This window comes from Acomys russatus, chromosome 6 (genome assembly GCF_903995435.1).
Source record: "Acomys russatus chromosome 6, mAcoRus1.1, whole genome shotgun sequence".
NCBI classification, from domain to species: Eukaryota; Metazoa; Chordata; class Mammalia; order Rodentia; family Muridae; genus Acomys; species Acomys russatus.
In genome coordinates, this window is record NC_067142.1 from 85304037 (window position 1) to 85324646 (window position 20610).

The window sequence follows — 20610 nt, forward strand, 5'->3', positions numbered from 1 at the left end:
AGACCTCATTTACTTAGCCCGAACTGTTTTAGGTATAAATATGTTCAAACAAAAAGCAAACAAAAGAGACTAGATCTCTGATAGTCAATACTGAACATAGGAAGACAACCAAGGGGAAACTTATCAAAACAGCAACCGTGTCTACATGACATTTATTATACTGTACTTGGTAGTATGGGTTTTGAAAAAATAAAATGACATCCACTTTGCAAAACAGTTATTTGCCATATCATTCTGGAGAGAAAAGTACCACATATCAACTGAATATTCACCCCCAACAATCAACAAATGCTAGCAGCATTAAAGTGGTTAGCAGAAAGGCTAAAGGCAAATTAGGAAGGCGGATCAAAAGTGGCTCTGGAGTATCACTGCTTTGTTTCACAAAAAGCCATGGCCAAGATTAAGTTAAACATCAACAGGAAAAATGCACTGGAGGAAAACACTTGATGCAAATAAATATAAGGGGAGGGGGCTGCAGTTGGGATATTACATGAATATGGTTAAATTCAACAGTTTGCCTTCCCATTACTTTTTTTTTTTTAAAGACAGGTCCACTACGCAGTCTTGGTTGGCCTGGAATCTGCTCAAACTCAGAGATCTGTCTGACGTTAGAGTGGCAGGACTGAGAGTGTGCAGAACCATTACGTTTTATTCGGTATAGCAGGTACAAATATTAGGCTAAGATCTTCAAGAAATAGAAGACATCGTTTGGATACTCCAAAGTGACTGGTATCACCACCTGATGATGGGTGATCGATCCTGAAGGATGGGTTGACGCTAAGCCAGCCTCTGTCACGTGTTCTCAATTCTTGCCTACTCAACCTCAGCTCTAAAAACATCTGATCACCTGGTACTGAGTGACAACAGTTGGGCTTTCATTTAGATAATAAAGCAAAGTCTCTAAAAGAATCAATCATCTCGTCACACGGAAACTCCAGGGAAGCACCGGTCAGCCAGCCATAGGGGGCAGCAGAGATAAGAGAGTGAACCGTGAACTCCAGAAGGTGAAGTGAGCAGGAAATGTTAGTGGCCTGAGATGAGAGTAAAGAGTATCAGAAAGACAAACCTTCAGCTAAGGAGTTAAACCAGCAGCCCCGTGGATGCTCACTCGGAACTGCACATGAGAATCACCCTGTGAGTCTTTAAAATCAACAGGCCAAGATTCTACCTTAGAGGAACTACACAATGTAGCACAGAGTATCAACTCTTAAAGACAGAAGTAAGTAGACTCTACCCCACATGCTACAATGTTAAAAGCTACATTAGAAAACAAAAACAAAGCAAAACAAGAACAACAACAAAAAACCCCTATTATTTCCCACATGGTATTACTTTGTCTCTAGATTCCAAGCGACGATAACCAGTAATCGCATAGGCGTTAAAGGGCTAGCCCACAGCAATGCGGAGTCATCACTGAGCAGGGAGACAACTCAAATCTGCTATTTACAGGACACACTGCTCTATCTCCCCAATAGTCTCACCAACTTGCCTGGTGTATTTTCCTAGATTATCACTTTACTCAATTAGATGCTTCGAAAAACAATCCAAAATTAGATGAAGAAACATGACCAAAAAAATGAAAAAACATGACCAAAATAATGAGGTGGAGGGGAGATATGGCTCTAAATAGGAATTAGTCTTCAAGGATAAAAGATTTCTTCATGTGGAGACCAGCACTACACACTTTAGTGATTCCTAAGTATATCCTTAAAAAGCAAAATAATAATGATAATGATGATGATTATTTCTAGAAGGGCTATGATAATAGTCAGAAAAAAGTCTCAAAATAACTAAAATGTTACAGCCAGTTGAAAACATTTAACTTATTCTGATGAATTTCAACTTTACCTTAGAGATTGTGTTTGGATGAATAATAACTTGTGAATATCCATGAACCTTAAAAGCTAAATGCTAAGTGTGCCTCTCCCCAAATTAAAAAAAAAAGAAACAAACAAACAAATAAAAACCCCATTATGTCACAATTCACTCAGAAGACCAGATACAAGATGACAAAACAAGCTCACACATTTCCCCCACTGGGAAGCTAGCTCCTTGCAGCAACTTTCTGGCCTCAGCTCTCCAGAGATCAACAATGAAACTTAAGGATTCTCAGAAAATTCTTTACCTCATCTTTTTTTTTTAATTATTCACTTATTTATTTCAGTGTGTATGGGTGTATGTCTGTGTACCACTAGTGTGCCTAGTGTCCTCAGTCAGAGGAGGGCATTGACTCTCCCAGAACTGTTGTTACAGACAGTTGTGAACCACCATGTGGGCACTGGGATCAGAACCTGTGTCCTCTGGAAGAAGAGCCAGAGCTCTTAAACACTGAGCCATCTCTCCAGCCCCTCTGTCTCTGCCTCATCTTAAGAGGAATCCAATTTCAAAACCAGTTTCTGTTTACTGACTGTGTATTCGAGGAGAAACACGTGCCTGTAGAGTCATAATGACTAATTTGATTCCTCTTCTTGGTTAAAAGAAGTCATTGCTACAAGCTGGGGAGAGGGCGCCTAGGCTAAAAGCATGTCCATCCCCAGAGGATCTGAGGCCAGTTCCCAGCACCTCTGTCAGAGCTGCTCACAACCACGTCCAGCTGCAGGGCATCGAGCACCTCTGGCCTCTACAAACACCTGTACTCACGTGTACACACACACAATTAAAAAGAAGACTCTAGGAACGCTTGGATTCAAGTACTGCGAATAATCCTTCGTTTAAAAATACCTTAATCTGGATCTCAAACACAAAAGAGAATGGGAGCTAGCATTCTTTGCTTAATTTTAGGCACTTAAATTATTTCATTTAATCCCTCCAGTCCTGGGAGATAGTATTATTCCCACTATACAGATAAGGAAAATAACTCGGAAAAATCAAGACCTTACTTTCACCCTGGACCACCACCAGTGACCTGACTCGCTAAGCTGTACTACTTCAACGTAGTGTAAAATGAGTTTGCAGCAGAGCTCCTGACATTTGACCAGAACCCCACAATCACATGAAGCACCCCCCAAACAGCAGGTCGGGAACTAACCTGTTGAAGCCTCAACTTTTCAACAGAAAGGTACCAGTGTCACCTGAAGAAAGATGTTTGTGAAAACACACTGAGCCCTACACTGTTGAAGGACGGCATAACAGCATCACCACAGTAGGCATGGAAAGGCAGAAACAAGGGTTAACGCCACACAGTTTTAGCTTGTTCCAGCTGTCACGGGCAATACTAGTTTATGCTGTTTTGCTTTAAGATAATTATTTAAAATACTAAGCTGTTATATACACATAAGGGGCCACCTATTTCACCAAGCCAATCCTTCCAGAAACTTAAACCAAAATAGGCTAAATACACTGAAAGACTACCTAGTTTAAATAACAAGTTTCCTAATTGTTCATTATCAAATAACAAGTTTTAGGCAGAAAAGTTACAACCTACGTGAACATAAGTTTCAAGGCCAGAAGCAATGATTCACATGTAACGTTCCTAGCTTTATTTTCTACTATCTACCTCTCAGGGGAAGTTAGTATTTATTTTTATCATCTTCAGCATTAAAAATCATGCAACCCACTCACCTACATGACTTTGCAAAAATAGACTGAAAAGGCTGGATTGTTTTGTTAATCCTTACTCACAGTCTGCTTTTAAGAAAACTACTGGCACCTTTCCAGTTTAGATCCATGTAGACAGAGTGTAAAGTAAACAGGCTGATACAAATACCTGAAAGACCCTGGATGCCCACAGATATCTGAAGCACTCCACAGTAAGACTGTATGTACTTCAGAACAAGAAGGAAAATTCTCTTTCACACTAAAAGGTTTCCTCTGCTGTTGTTTTTACTGAGCCCACAAATTGAGGGGAGGGAGGAGGAAGGAGAATACAACTGACAGAAAACAAAAAACAAAATAAAACAGGCATCTAGGGCTCTGCCAAAGAACTAAGTAAGCAACTCAATTAAAACAAAAAGACAAACAAACAAAACAAACCACTTTTCAAACATTTTGACAACTTGAATAAAACTGGTTTTTCCTATGTGAGGGTTTTATTTCCAAGTAAAAAGTTTATTTCCTCGATTGAATCTGCACCAGTTTGTCATGGCAAATACCTTATGAGGAACGGATATGTGCAAATGCCTAAAATTAATATAGTTTCATTTTTTTTACTTCTGACCAAACTCAGCCCATAAAAACAATTATGACATCTGCAGCTTCTTGAACCAAACACCCTGTAACTTAGAATCTGATTATCAACTCTATGATCTTGTGTCAGTTGTAAAAGCAAAATCTTTCAAAGCTACATCTCATGAGACTAACCAGATGTTTAAAGTTCAGTTAGGTAAGAGGGCAAAGTGCAGCACTAAGAACAAGAATAACTCACAGTAGCAAATTAAATATGGAAGAAAAATGCTAGTATCAAGACTTCAAACTGAAAATTAACAAGACAAATTAATGAAAAACAATCAAGGTATAAAATAACTTCTAATTAAGTATGAAAACCTAATCTCTGAGTAGCAACTCACTACTCTAACAGGTAGGATAGGGTTATTTTATGGCTGTTGCTGCACTCCACTGACGGTGCTGTGTCAATTTTAACAATTCTAGTATATTAAAGGACAGCCAAGTAATAAATGAGATCACATGCACCAAACACACATAAACTCTTTTCAAAGGTCCGTTTGATTCTAGCTGTGGTATGTATGTCCTTGATTCAGAAGCACCCCAAGAGGCACATGTAGGGTCCAAATGGGGTTCCAAAGCTGTTGCTGGTCAACTTTTGATTTTATCTGGGATTTTTTCTACCCTCCTTGCCAAACTAAGTCAAGATTCATAGACTCAAAAACAAATCAGAACCAGATTGGCCTTGAAAGGGATGCTGGATCTTTGTCAAACGAATTGAAAAAAATCTGCTGATCATGTATCTGTTTTGGCATGACCCTTTAATTTCTTGGCCTTGTAAATCATCTCTAGATTTCTATCAGGCTACAAGAATTTCTAATATCTAGGAACATAATCATCTCTTCCATAACAACACCTAGTTCATTCGATGCAAAGATGTAAAATTATTAAATCAAAAGCCAGTAATTCTCATAGAACAAGCAAGAACACCAGGGAACAACTCATGAAAAGGTTCCAAACCTTGTGGGAAAAGTAAGTGAGCCAAAAGGAGTGCCAAGCCCTCCTGCAAGGCATTAGGCACGGATACCAATTTGAATTACTGTACAAAAACCTTACAAAGTCCTTGGAGGCACAGCCCCGTGAGCCAAGTTCCCGTTCCACTGCAAAGAAACACTCTCCCCTCATAACCTCTCCAAAGACAACCGAGCTCCTCTAAGGGCTAACATTTGCGCCTATCAAGACAGTACGCAGAAGACCCGTCATTTACTCCGGGTTTTAAGCTTTTGTATGTACAGCTGCGTCAAATGGCCAGCTAATTCAGCGGCAGTTTGTTCGGACTCTGGATCTGGCGCCTGAGAGACAACTACAGAAAGTCAAGAATTAGCTAGGCGTGAAGAAAACCAGGGCTGAGGCTCCCCAAGGGGGGAGTCGGAGGACAGGACGATCCAAGGGAGAGCGGTTACCCTGGGCGCCCTGGAGTCGCCACGGCAGGGCAGGTGGGGCAAGCGCTCGGGTGCGGAAGGGGCGCGGGGTTCGTCCCCGGGAGAGCGGACCAACCTTTGAGCTGGGGCAAGGGGTGCAGCTCCGCCTGGCTGCCCTGGCTGCGGAACTGCGACGAGCCCTGCGAGCGCTTCTGCCTCTGCGCCTTGCGCACCGATTTCCGGGTGAAGCCGTCCACTTTCTCCGAGGCCGAGATGGCGGCGCAGGCAGCTGGCGCGGGCGGCGACGGCGACGACATCTCCGCGACCCCGGCGCTCGGCGCCTCCCGCTGGCCCGGGAAATGGGCGAGGGACCGGGCGCGGCGAGCCTGCGCCCCTGCGCCCCAGCGCCCCGGGCCCCGGCCGCGCCGCCCTCGCGCTCCGCGAGCTGCTCCCCGCCCGACAGCGCCTCACGGCCGCATCCCCGCGCCGCGCGGCCGCCTCCCGGGGCTGGCGGAGGGGAGGGCGGGGGCGCGCGGGCCGCACAAGTTGCTGACGCCCCGCGCCGAGGGCGGGCAGAGGCGAGCCCGAAGTTTGGACGGCTGGGGCGAGCGCACGGGTGCGGACGCCCGGCGCGCTTCGCGTCCCCTTAGCGCGCGCGGAGCCCCGGCGGCTCCTCAGCGGCTGCTGCCCGCGCCGTCCGCCCGGCCGGGAGCCTCCTCCCGGGGCGCTTCCATCGCGGGTCCGCGCGAGCCGCCGACGAGCGCTCGCTCTGCTGTCAGCGCTCGCCCCTCATCGCCCGGGGCGGCCACCCGCGCCCCGACCACCGGAGGGTCGCCGCCGCTCTCCCCCACGCGCCCACCAGCCGCCCACGGAGCACGCCTGGCGAGCGACGGCTACAACTTGAGCGGGTGGCTGGCACCGGCGCGGGGGGGCCCGGTGCGCGTGCGTGCGCGCTCGCGCGGCCCGGGGGAGGTCCCCGCGGGGGTGCAGGGAGGAGGAGGAGTTTGACTGACAACTTCCGCGGGGTCCCACCAGCCTCCCGAGGCTCCGGAGGGGGCCGGGGCGGGAAAGCATGCCAGTTCCCTCAGCCAATCGCAGGGCTAAGCGGCAGAGAGGGCGTGGCCTCCCGGATGTCTATCAAGCATGCGAGGGAGGAGTTATGTGACAGACGCGGGCCACAGCCAATGGCAAGTGAAGGCATTGAGCGGTGCCTTGTGCGTCACAACTGAGATGAAAGCTCTCAGGAGGGAGAGAGGGGAAATGCCGCTCCACTGTCGGCCCTCGCGTACGCCTGCGCCAGGCTCCACACAGCGGGTGAGAGGGAAACTGTGCAGGCAGTTCGGAAAGGAGGAGCCGGGGCCCCCGAGAACGCCGTGTGTTGCGTCAGAGGAGCGGGGGCGGGGCAAAGGTCTTGTCAGAGCAGTGTGATTGACAGGCGAAGGAGCCCCGGGTTTAGGGAGTGAACTTGTCCAATCGGAGCGCGGTGCTGGGCTCCTGGGCGGGCCTTCGTCCTCTCAGATCCCAAAACCGTGTAATTGGTGGTTGGGGAGTCCATTTGTAGGTCTCCGAGGTTTCGGCGCCGCGGTGCTCTCGCGTGGGGCTTGGGCAAGCTCGCCTCTTCCTCTTCAAAGTAGCCTATAAGTCCACGCCCTCTGAAAAGAAGTGTCCCGTTTCGAACTTAGCTCAATTTAACCCCTTCAGCCTGAAGACCTTCTGTAGTCACGTTCAGATTCGCTGATTTGGGATCTCGAGATCTCTTCCTTGGAGATCCCGTCTAGATTTTATACATTTAAAGCCAAGGACTGTTCATATTAGTTTTTGTGCAGTGCTTTGCATATGTTGCTTCGGTGACCCCCAACAGTGTCCCCTTATGCAGTCGCTCATGCAAGCGCCACACTTTTCCTTTCGACAAAATAAAAACAACTGAGGAACTGGATTTGTCTGACCGAGTGGGTGAGCAGGAGGTATGCGCAAGTAGAATTCTAGACCTACACTCAAAACATTTGCCAAGTTATGTAACTAACCTAGGTGTCCAACAACAGGAGAGGCATAGAGAAAATGTGGTGTATATGCACAGTCTTTTCCACGATAAAGAGCAAAGTTATGCCATTTAGGAAAATGGATCCAACTGGTTCCAACTGGTCCAAGCTGATTAGGCCAGTCTCAAAAATATAAATGTCTTGTTTCCTCACGTTTATGGTTCCTAGATTTTTACATAGGTACATTAAATCGTGTATGTATTTGAAAACTGAGAGTAGACATAGGTTGTCTAAGAGAATTAAAGGGATAGATGGGAGGGGACAAGAAATACTTCTATGAAATTTCTAATATAAAAAGACAAGGATGTTAACAATCTTCACAGCCAAGGAGGCTCAGACTGTGCTCTCATCCAGTCCAGAGTATCTTGACACTACCTCACAGAGATTTGAAAACTTCTTTAACAGTTTGCAAATGAACCACCATCATAATTCAAGGCTTTCAAGAACACTGGCCTTTCATGAGGACACACTCACACACTTGGTATATGTATTCATAAGTATATAAATCCTGCCCAGTCCATGTAATGGCACTTGTATGTGTGTGTTTTCAGGGTGACTATTTGGGATTGGATAGTCAAGTATGCACTCTTCCCTGGGGAGACCACTTCTCGCAGGACCTGCCACCCCACACTCTCCCAGAAGGCGGTACGCTCCTCCTAGGAAGCGCCAAGAAAGCAGGAACTGGGTTACTTACATGCTCTTAGCATCTCCTGAAATAGGCAGTGTACAGCAATATCACTTCCGGCTCTCAATAGCTTCTCAAAGTGTGCTTACCGGATTCCGTGTGTCAGAATCTTTGAGGGGATTATTTGAAGTTCAGACTTCTGGGCCTCTAATCTGATGTACTAGATCAGGAAATACGGAAAAAAGGTTGGACATCATTTGGAGGGGTTATTTTTTTTTAATTCGTTAACTTATTTATTCACTTCACATCTCAATCATAGTCCCTTCCCTCCTCTCCTCCCTGTCCTACTCTCCCTCTCTCTTCCTCATATCGCCCCCCACCCATCAGAAAAGGGGAGCCCCTCCCCACCTACCCATGCCAGCACACCAAGTTGCATCAGGACTGAGCACATCCTCTACAAGGCCCTGGGTTCAATGCCCAGCACCATCCATCCACAAGTGATAGTAAATGTCTACAAGGCAGGGAAGTGCTGTTTATAATAAAAACAATGGTATATGAGTGTATGTGTGTGTGCACACGCGTGTGTGTTAAAGAGATTTGGGGGAGGGTATAAAGCATAGTGCAACACTGTCTCAAAACAAATCAAAGATCCAGCTTAATATTTTTTATAAGCTGCTAAGTCCAGTCAGTGCTGCCCTTCTGTGCGTGGGTACGGGGCCATCGTCTGGAGCATGTGAATTGGCCCAACTTTAAATGACATCAGTGGTACGATTCTGTCAATCCTGTCATATCTCGCCTTGTGAGAGTCTTGTTTTCCACATTCATACAGCAGTAGGAAGGAAAAGACTGCACAGTCTTCTCAAAGGGTTGGCATGAGTTTTAAATGTGACACCAGAAAGACAATGCTTGAAGAAATGAACCTTCTGCAGACAGCACTTTAATACATAGGTATTTGCCAAAAATCTATTTTCCACCCTCTTTCTTGAATAAAGTATCTGGATCCTCAATAGAAATTTGGTCACTGTGACCCACCAGCATCTGGATGCAATAGCAAACACCTGCACACTGAGCACCTGGGAGGCAAAGGAAGGAAGACTACAGAGTGTTCCAGGGCAGTCTGGTCTATATAGTTAGTTCCAGGCCACCATGGGTTGCATAGTGTGACCCTGTCTTGAACAAAACAAAATTGTCTAAGCAAAGATTTTCATTGCTATATGAAAGATCTTTTGACTAATAATTTGCCGTGTGAGCTGTTAAAAGTTATAGAAATTTGGTTTTCCTAAACCACACTCTGCACTTGGTTTGGGTTTTTTTGTTTGTTTGTTTTTTGTTGTGTTTGAGGCAGGGTCTTTAAACATCACCTAGATTGTCTTTGAACTTGTAGTTCTCCTGCCTTGGCCTCCCATAGTGGTAGAATTAAAGACAGATGCCACACGCCAAGCCCTCTCATAGGTTTTCAAGGACTAGAATTCCATGTGTCTTATCTGAGGGTGTGTGAAGATGGTTTGCATTCCAGTGGCTTCAGAAAGAGTAGAAAGCAGGGCAAGGTGAGTTCTCAGTTTGCTCTCTTTAATTATGAACTTTCAGCTCATCACTCTAACTCAGTTTGTTATGGCCTATTGTGTTAGTCAACCAGGACTTTCCACAGGCCAATGGCATTCGGAATGGTTGGGTTGGACATCTGTTTGTGGCAAGGAGTCAAGGGACCTCTAAGTGGGTTGAACAGGAGGAGAGGTACAAATGTGCCTGAAGATCCTGCAGTGTTGTGCTGCCTGCTGATCACAGGACTCTTTCTTCCCAGCTGGGAAGGCTGGGCTCCATCAATGTGGGCTGAAGGCCTTAGTGTCCGCTGCAGCTGCTATACCCCATCTTTGGCCGATATAGATGAGGAATCAGAAACGTAAAGCTCATGCCATGTCTTTGCAGAGCGCAACGATAAAAGCCTGGGCTTGGCAAACTTCCCATGCTACAAAAATAAAACCCTTCAAGCATTCTATAGGTGTTTTTATGTTGGGCAACATGCCAGTTGCTAGAAATGAAGAGATTAATAACGTGTGGCTCTTACAATCGGCCCAGTAAGAAGGAACAAAAAGCCTGTCTTGCTGGAGCAAACTGCACTGTCAGCACTTGGGAAGTAGAGGCTGAGGGACCAGGAGTGCAAGGCCAGGCTTGGATGCATAACAAGTCTGAGGGCAGCCTGGGCAACATGAGACCCTGTCTGCAAAAACAAAAAACAGAAGGAGAAGGTAAACAGAAACTACCAAAACAAAATAAGTACAGTCACAACAACAAAACCAACAAGCAAAGACTTACCACAGATGTTCTTTATGATACTGTGGGGAAAGATCTCGTTTGGTTTGGGAAGAAAGAGTCAGAGAAAATTTAACAGAAACCATGTTTGAAATAAATGAGACTAGGAGAAAACAAACTCTTCAGACGACAATCAAAATAAAGGAAAAACTTGCCATTTTGGAAATTAGCTTTCTGACTTTTTTTTTCATCACTATAAGGATTTGCATCTCTTATACAATATACAGCCAAAACTGAAGATCCCACTGCCACAGGAAAATACCTTACGCCACATCTTGTATTAGAATTTGACCTGAAGGAAGAAGGGAGGGGTGGGCTTTAGCACGTGACTCCTTTGAGCATATTATGAAAAGCAGTGAAGTAAAAACCTGCATGTCTGCTTGGCACGGATCTGCAGCTCTTACATAAGTCTGTGCGTGGCCTTTCTTCCTTTACCTGGAAGAAGCATCTGCTAGTTGTGAGACTGTCACTGTTCTAAAGTACACAGCTGCTGAATGTCAGCAGTCGCTCCTTGGCTTACTGCTCAGGTTCAGACTTGCAGCGGGAGAAGTCAGCTTGAAAAGCCAATAAACAGACTTTTGTCTTCAGTAGTGTGGTGTTGTCTACCGTTGGATGAAATAACTGGTGTGCGGGGGTTTTCAGGAATCATTGGAAATACTCAGGCATTTTCACAGCCTCTCCCTTGACTTCAAGAACAAAAGCTATCAGTTTTCCAGAACTGCGCAAATCAGAAGCAGGTGGATCTCTGTGAGTTCCAGGTCAGCCTGATCTACACAGTAAGTTCTAGGCCAGCCACGTAGTGAGACCCTGTCTGAAAAACAGCAACAAAAGGCAAACAAACCCTCACTACTCCCAACAAAATGTATGAATCCAGATGTGGTGAGTTCATAAAATCTGACTGTTGAATAGGCTGCAGCAGGGAGGTTGGAAACTTGAGGCCAGGCTGGGCTACTCAGCATATCTTATTGGAGGGAAGGAAGGAGGGAAGGAAGGAGGGGTCACTATGAGTCTGTCAGTGTATGTGAGTATAGTCTCCATTACACATGTTGCACTCCTGTGTATCAGGCCCTTCCCATGAAGAACATGGCAGAAAGCGAGTAACAAAGTGGAGCTTCTCTTAGGGTCTCTCTTACCTGTGTGCCCCCTTGGTTATTTCTGTCACATTCAGGAACACTTTTTTGGAGAATCTTCTGAAATGTACTGTGTAGCCCACAGTGGTGTTAGACTCTCAGCAGTCACCCTCTTGAGCCTCCTGAGTTCCAATGATCACACGCAGGAGTCCCCTGCTTCGGTTTTTTGTTTTGTCTTTTTAAGTATAGTATCCTGGGGTTGTGTCTTTCTCTTCTAAAACTCAGTGTGGAAACTGAAGGCTCGTCATCCATGCTGAACAGAAGTTTTGACGAAAGATGACAACAGGGTGGACTGGATGTCTGCTACGGTAGCCCCTTGTTCTTGCTTAGAGTTCAGCATGCATGCAGACGTGTGTGCACGTGTGTGTGTGTGTGTGTTTTCGAGACAGGGTTTCTCTGTGTAGCCTTGGCTGTCCTGCACTCACTTTCTACACCAGGCTAGCCTCGATCTCAGAGTTCTGCCTGCCTCTGCCTTCCTGAGTGCTGGGATTATAGGTGTGTACCACCGTGCCGGGTTTAGGTAGATACTTTAAACCTGTGAGACATGTAGTAAGTAGTTGGACAGTGACATCTGGCAGGAAAGAGATTTAGAGTAGAGGCAGGTTTGGGAGAGGACACAGAACAAAGGGGCACTTCCTGTCGGGGCAGAGTCGGAGTGTGGGGAGTGAGGAGGACTGACAGTGAGGAAGCTGCCAGGCTTGCAGCAGAGACTAGGAGACAGCAGATGACAGCGTGGGTCCTGCTCCTACCTGAGGGCAGCGTGGAGCAGTGAGGAGCTGAGGAACATTCAATGGAAGATGCAGCCAGAAGCAGTGTTTCCAAAATGGCAGGTTGGGGAAGTAGAAGCCTAAGAAACTGGTTGCAGATTGCAGGTGTCCACGCAGCATGGGCTGGACGGCGCGGTGCTGAGCAGAGTGTACAGGTCCACCCACAGGGCTTCTTCATGCTCCCGTCCCTAGCTCCCAAAGGTAGCTAAAATCATAAAGTGGAAGAAACAAACTGTGTCTTGAAAAAACAGACAAATCTCCCAACTCAACCATTTCCCCAGTTCCTGAGTGATGATGGGCTGAGCTAAACTCGGCTTTGGGGATAGATGTAGGGAGCCGCTGCCAGAGAATCACTAGAGAGTTCTGGTTAAAGATGGGATTTGAGGGATGTCCGGGGCTAAAGATCAGGACCGCTTGCGGAGCTTGTGCGAGGCCTGCACCACCACCACCCAAAAAACACAAATCCAGACAAACAGTAAGTCCCAGATCAGCTTGAGCTACATGGCAAGAACTCACATAACAAAGGGCCAAGGCTGCAGCTCAGCATGTATGCATAAGATCTCTCTCTCTCTCTCTCTCTCTCTCTCTCTCTCTCTCTCTCTCTCTCGCACGCGCACGCGCACACACACGCGCACACACACACGCACGCACGCACACACACGCACACACGCGCACACACACACACGCGCGCGCGCACACACACGCACACACACACACACACACAGTTGGGAAGAATAACAAATGATGCTGAGGTTTTGATCTGTAATCAAGTGAACTGAATCCTTTTCCAAAAGGGCACACACTGAGCCAGCTCTATTTGGGGAAAAAGGTGTCAGAGGAAGGAAGAACAAGGAAGCAAAGATGAGTCCAGGGTTAGTCACGTGGTGTTAATAGAGCTTTTAAGGTCACTGGAGCTGGCGAGCTGGGTCTTTATTTTTAAGGAGCGGTGATGATGTACATTAACTTGGGGAAAGAAGAAGACTCAACATGGCCAACCACCTAGAGTAGGCCAGAGCAGAGGAGAAAACTACAAAAACACAAGCTTCTTTTCCTTTCAGGAAAAAAAAAATCATGACAAAAACAAACTGCGCATGATTTATCATGTGCCTCAGAGTTCTCTGATGCTGAGTGGTCAATAGGACTGTGAGGAGAGGACCCTGGAGCCCACAACAACCCCAATCCTCCTGTGCCAGTGGGCTGAGGGTCAGGATACACCATTCACAGACGACTGAGAGCCGCTGCGAATGGTGTACGCAAGTGTGTATACACAACACAGTGTGCACTCTCTGCCATCCACCTTGTGTTTTCCTTCCACCTTCCACTTAGCACTGTAAGAGTCTCCACAGTGCCTTTATAGGGCAGGTATAAAGTCTGATCTGCCCATCAGTCTCCTCCCAGCATCTTGATTCGCTGTGACCTTGTCCAGGGCCCTTGCCTTGCTCTCGCACACTGAATTATAGTACTGTCTTTCCCAGCTTCTTGGGATCAAGGATGCAGGATGAAAGTGGAGTGTGGCCATAACCTTCTCTAGGATGCAATTCTGTTCTGCGCCCATGCTGGACTGACTCCACATTGCAACATGAATTGTTTGAGTGTTGGTGCTCTGAGGGGAGAAAGTGCTACATCAACTCAAGGACCTATGATCGCGCTGCTTCCTTTTGGACTTTAGGAGAAGCAAAAGTGAGGAGGAAACAGCTTATTGCCCTGGAATTTATAGTTCTGTGGGGTTGGGGAAGGCAAGCACACAGGGTCACAGGATAGTTAGAGACGATAAGGGGCACACAAAAATGCAGAGTTTGGGGGGGGGGCGGAAATGAGTAATGTTCTGATTAGGGGATGAAAAACAAGTGACAAGGAAGACCTGGCCAGTCTAGCCTGAGTGTCTGTGGGATGTCAGTGAGTAAGAAGGGACACCCAAGAGGAAGAACAGGAGCAGGCAGCTGAGTCGGTGGCATTGTGAGGAGCTATGTGGAGACTATATCAAACAGTACAGCTGGCAAGGGCTTGGGAGGAGACCAGGCAATAAAACCAGGTCATTAAAGGATGGGCTGGGAGCTTGAAGTATCAAAAGTGAGGACTTTTCACGTAGCTTTTTGGGCAGTGGGGAGCTAGTGGAGAATTTGGAGCAGGGCAGTCCTGGATTAGAACCGACCTAAGAGGCATCGGCTGCTTAATGCTCTGCCAGTTCGATACTTGCTTGGCTCCGCTGGGAAGAGGAAACTTCACCTGAGAAAATGCCTCCATCAGATAGGCCTGTTGGTGTGTGCGTGTGGGGCATATTCATGACTAATGACTGGTGGGGAGGGCCCAGGCCGCCCTGGGCAGCGATAAGCATGGGCTGGTGATCCTAACCTTGGTCCGCAAAGCTTCCCATTGCCTCTGCTTCAGTTCCTGCCTCCAGATTCCTGCTCTGCCTCCTTAGGGGCAGGGCTGTGATCTGGATCTGGAAGCCAAATTAACCCACTCCTCCCCAGGTTGCTGTAGGTCATGGTCTTTCTTACAGCAAGTAAACTAACACACGGTTTAATTCTGCAGCAGTTAGTTAGGAAGAATTCGGAGTGAGGAGAACAAGGGCAGAGAGAAATTTTGGACATGGTAGGCTTGACACGTCTGTGCATTCTCTGAGTGACTATGCTCACTGAGACTGGAAAGAGGGCTTGGCCTTCAGGAGGAAAACACAGTTATAGTCTCTGCAGTCCCAGCCTCTCCATCTCAAAAGCAGGGCAGGCACACATACTTAGGTTGTTTTGGAAAACAGACACAATGCTTTAGAAAACACTTAGCATGGCATGAGGCAGGTTCCGTAATGATGCTGTGTTTACACCGGCGGTGGTCACACTGTTCATCCTTGTAGCCCTCTTGCTCTCTCCAGAAATCTTCTGCCACTAAACAAAGACACACGCTGCAGCCACAGCTGCCTTTTCCCTGCAGTGACCAAGGCTGAACATTGAAACAACAGTTAACTGCCTCTGACTTCCCTCATAGCAGCCACACTCTAGGGCAGACACTCAGCCTCTGGTAAATGGAATTTTGCTAAAGGTCTTTTTGTTTTGTCTTCTTTCTCCATGAACAAGTGTTAACCTTGGATCCATTAATGAAGAAGGTTAAAATGTGTAGAGTATTATGTATTGCTTATGAATACATGAAAAGTATATATGTGTATATATATGTATATATTATATACAAAATTCATACACAGGAAACTTTATGTTCCATGTCCCTAAGCTATAAATAAATATAATGTACACGCATGCACACACATACACACACACACACTATGGGAACTGAAAACACTGATTCAGACCCAGTAAGATGATTCAGTGGGTAAAGGTGCTTGTTACACAGCCTTAAGACTTGGCTTTGATCCCTGGGACCCAACCCAAGTAAAGGTGGAGGAGAGAACTGCCTGCACAGACCCCGCACGTGTACTGCAGCATGTACACATGCGCACTAGTGATGGAGGAGAGAACTGCCTGCACAGACCCCGCACGTGTGCTGCAGCATGTACACATGCGCACTAGTGATGGAGGAGAGAACTGCCCGCATAGACCCCGAACGTGTGCTGCAGCATGTACACATGCATACTAGTGATGGAGGAGAGAACTGCCTGCACAGACCCCGAACGTGTGCTGCAGCGTGTACACACGCACTAGTGATGGAGGAGAGAACTGCCCACACAGACCCTGCATGTGTGCTGCAGCATGTACACATGCGTACTAGTGATGGAGGAGAGAACTGCCCGCACAGACCCCGCACATGTGCTGCAGCATGTACACATGCATACTAGTGATGGAGGAGAGAACTGCCCGCACAGACCCCGCACATGTGCTGCAGCGTGTACACACGCACTAGTGATGGAGGAGAGAACTGCCCACACAGACCCCGCACGTGTGCTGCAGCATGTACACATGCGTACTAGTGATGGAGGAGAGAACTGCCCGCACAGACCCTGCACGTGTGCTGCAGCATGTACACATGCACACTAGTGATGGAGGAGAGAACTGCCCGCACAGACCCCGCACATGTACTGCAGCATGTACACATGCACTAGTGATGGAGGAGAGAACTGCCCACACAGACCCTGCATGTGTGCTGCAGCACACGCAACAGGCAATAAGGAACAGTTTCCAACACAATAAATCCAGTAAACTGGGTCCACCTGTGAGGAAGGTAGGATGGGAAAGAAACTCCATCTGTAATGTTTTGCATGTTTTTCTAGCTGACTGGATGATAATTATTCTATTCTCTACATAGTTTGTGTTTAAGGAATAATATACTGATATACATGCATATATGTGTATATATACATACATACATATGCATATATGTGTGTGTGTGTGTGTATATATATATGAGAGAAAAAAGTCAGGCCCTCTATTTTTGAAATGGTGAGCTTGAGCTGGCATCTGGGCTCCGACAAAGAGGGAAACCAGAGAGGGAAAAATCCTTTGCCGCCTACATCTGATCCAGCCAGAAGACAGACTGCCAACCCTCACACAGCAGAGGAGGAATTCCCACAAGAAAGAGTGGGATACCGGAAGACAGCCTCCAGCGCCTCCCGGGAGGAAACCCACCACAGAAACAGTGACAAGGAAGTGGTGGCAGCAGAGGGAAAGCCGGAGGGACAGATGGGTCGCTAAAACAAAGACAAGGGAAGTGTGGTTCTTTAGATTTCTGGGGAGAAAAAAAAGCACAGAAGAGGAAGGGAGAGCCTGTTTGTGGTGGCAGGGAAGAAAATAAGAGGCGAATGTGGTTGAAGTGTGCAGAAAAATATTTATATTGACCCCATGTAAGCAGTGCAGACAGTATTTGCTACAGAGACTTCCAGACACAAATGCTCACAGAGCTGGGCTTGCCTGCTCACCAGGAAACAAGGAGAAAACTGAGGGAAATACATGCAACAGTTGTTTTCACTGGGCAACACATAGCATGGGGAGAGAAGTGAGGGACCTGTTTCTACAGCGGCACTGGCTCTCTGCCTGGACGTGCTGTCCAGATCACAGGGGAAATCCTGGAGGACATAACAGTCTTACTGGGATGAAAACACCAGCGTTTGGAAGGCACAGTGGTGTCACAGCCTCCGACCTAAGTCAGATCCAGTTACCTGCTCTCAATAAGCCAATTAAAAGAGCCAAAATCAGAGTGAGAAGCAGAAAAAGGAAATTTATTGAACGTGGCCACATTGACAAAGATGGACAAAAAGACCCAGAAAACTTGACAGATCCATCTTCATGGTCCTGAAGTCTAGAGCCAATGATGCACACAGCTAAGCTGAGGTCCTGTCCACCACTGACTGCCATTGTCCCGGCTTCTGTCTCACCCTGTAAAGGGGGCTGACAAGTTAGAGCTGTGTGGACTGTCTTTCGGGGAGACAGTTTCCCATTCTGGCTGGCACCTGCTCCTCTCCCCAGCATGAGATTCCTGGCCAGTCAGACCAAGAAACACAGTGTCTCTTTAAGGTATCTGAGCTGCAGGCAAGAGCCTGGCAGCTGAGAGGCAGAGCAGGCACTAGAGAAGGGAGCGCATGCTAAAAAGAGCTTCCTGGTGGCTGAACACAAAGCCTCACAAGGTTCAGGCCCGGCAACTGGGCAAAGAAACCCTTGGAAGCTCAAAACCTAACAGTTTCCTGAGCTTGGCAAGGCTGGGAACCATTTCAGTTCCAAGAAGACAGAGTAGGCAGACCTTGCAGAACCCTTGTGGTCTTTAAGAAAGACTCAAGAGTAGCCTTGTTCACCATGTGCTCCTGTCAACGCTTTAAGGGGCCACTGAAGCCAAGGCTCCTTTCTACAGACCCATAGGGACTGAAGAAGCATTCTGGACTTCGGGTCTGGATTTGACTGACAGGTAAGGGTGGTCCTGCTGACAGACAGGTAAGGGTGGTGCTGCTGACTAACAGGTCAGGGTGGTCCTGCCGACTGACAGGTAAGGGTGGTCCTGCCAACTGACAAGTAAGGGTAGTCCTGCCGACTGACAGGTAAGGGTGGTCCTGCTGACTGACAGGTAAGGGTGGTGCTGCTGACAGGTAAGGGTGGTTCTGCCAACTGACAGGTAAGGGTGGTGGTTCCACTGATACTGTCAACACTCTTCCTCCTCAACCCCATCTGTCCACCAGCCAGCTTCTGCTACTCCTAAAGCCTTCACCTGTTATGGCACAGCGAGAAGGACATTGCCCTTAGACTTCTCAGCTTACAAAACAACAAGGGCAAAGTTCTTCTTTATAATTTTCCTAGTCTGTTGTATTCTATCATAGCACTAGAAAGCAGGCAATGAAAACGTTTTATAAAACAACGACTTAAAGCAAGCTGCCTGTAGTATGTACACCTACAATCCTGCCTCTTGAATAGTAGAAGCAGGAGGGTCAGGAGTCTAGGCTAGCCTGGGCTACATGAGCCTGTCTCAGACACTTTCAGTGAAAAGATAGCAACTTTAAAACTAACTTTTCTCCCAACAGTTAAATGAGAATCAATATTAGTTGCCTAAAACTGAAAGCAAATGTTCAATTAAATAATTCTTAGCAGGACCTAGCCATAATATTAGCTACCTGTAAGATGACTTGAATTCCCCCACTCAAAGGAGAACCACTTTTAGATGAGTATGTGGCCAAAGGCATTACCATCTTCATCTTGGACATACTGCTGGAAAAATATAAGGCACAGATCTGAGAGACAGTTTATAGCTAGTATAAGCTCAGCACAGCCTTTAGGGGAAACAGCTTGGAAGTTCCTCAAAAAAAAAAAAAAAAAAAAATTAAAAGCAGAACTACCATTCGGCCCAGCACTCACACGTCTGGGTATTGATCCAAAGGAGATGCGATCAGTGCCTTGGAGAGATTCCTTAGACTCTGCTCTCTGCAGCATAGTTTACAATAACAGAAACACAGAAGCTGCCGGGGCCTGCTGGTGGGTAGATGGATAAAGAAAACATGAGATAGACAGATATATAAAGATACTTGTTCATATCTGCTGGACGTGGTGGTGCACGCCTTTAATCTCACCACTTGGGAGGCAGAGGTAGGCAGATCTTCATGAGTTGGAGGCCAGCTTGGTATACAAAGCAAGTCTAGGCCATCCAGGGCTATTACACAGAGAAACCCTGTCTCAAAAAAACAAAAGCCAAACCAAAAAGATATATGTTTATATCTATATGGTTTGGTCTTATAAAGAAGAAAATACATTTCCTGAAACGTGAATAAACCTGGAAGAAGACATCATGCTAAGTAACACAAGCTAGAAACACTAGAACGAATTGCTGCACCATCTCACTTAATGTGTGGCATCTAAGGAGTTAAAGAACATGGTAGTGAGCCCCAGACCTGCTGACCTAAGCCACTGCCTTTTATTTGTAAGATGAAGATCTAACTCACAGGGTAGCGCTCTGAAAGCCACTGGGGCTGGGGGGCTTCCTCCATGGTAGAACGCTTGCCTAGGGTTCAGAAAAGGATAAAATAGGAATGTCTTGATTAGATACTGATTAAGCATATTAGATCTTAAGTATTCCTACCACTCAGGAAAGGGTCCTGTGGTGATTGTGAAACCCTTGGCTTTGCTTGGTAATCAAGTCACAGTGTCAGTGTCTTATCAAATGTACGCATCTTAAATATGTATGGAGGGAAAACCTGGAAGCTCTTCAGTTACTGACCTTGAACACAGAGTCTTCCTGACAACATCACGTCGAATCGATGCCAATCCAGCTGTTAAGGACTTTCCAGCTACAGAAGAAGTCATGTGATGTCAGGAACACACCCACGATACTTTGGATATGTTTGTTTCACAGGGTCTTCGAACCTATTTTCTTTTAAGTATTGTCATTCTATGGCTGAATATTGAAATCATGGTAGAGACATTCACATTTGTCACAGCACTCTGCCAGAGGTGTCAAGCAGAGCTTCTGTGAAGGGCCCCTGGCGAAGGCAGACCAGGGACTGGGTTGCCTGTGATATTTCCTTGCTTTTTTCACTTGGCTTCAGTGCTCAGGCCAGGACACTTTGCATGCCAGCGAGTGCTCTGCACTCCCGGACTTTAGCTTTTGAGACAGAGCCTCCCAGATGTTCAAGAACTGAGCTTATGTAGCGCCACTGGCCTCCCGCTCACCTCCTGTCTCTGCCGTGGTCCCACCACAGCGCCACTGGCCTCCCGCTCACCGCCTGTCTCTGCCGTGGTCCCACCACAGCGCCACTGGCCTCCCGCTCACCTCCTGTCTCTGCCGTGGTCCCACCAC

The 20610-nt window shown here is 47.0% G+C and overlaps 1 protein-coding gene across 1 annotated transcript in view; it reads right to left on the reverse strand.

The window, feature by feature from the left end:
• The window catches only part of Ppp2r5a (protein phosphatase 2 regulatory subunit B'alpha), a 42691-nt gene extending 36802 nt beyond the window's left edge, over positions 1–5889 (reverse strand). Inside the window, exon 1 of the mRNA XM_051148145.1 lies at positions 5659–5889. Coding sequence (XP_051004102.1) covers positions 5659–5839 — 181 coding nt within the window. The 5' untranslated portion in view covers positions 5840–5889. The remainder of the gene's footprint in view (positions 1–5658) is intronic.
• Positions 5890–20610: the final 14721 nt, after the last annotated feature.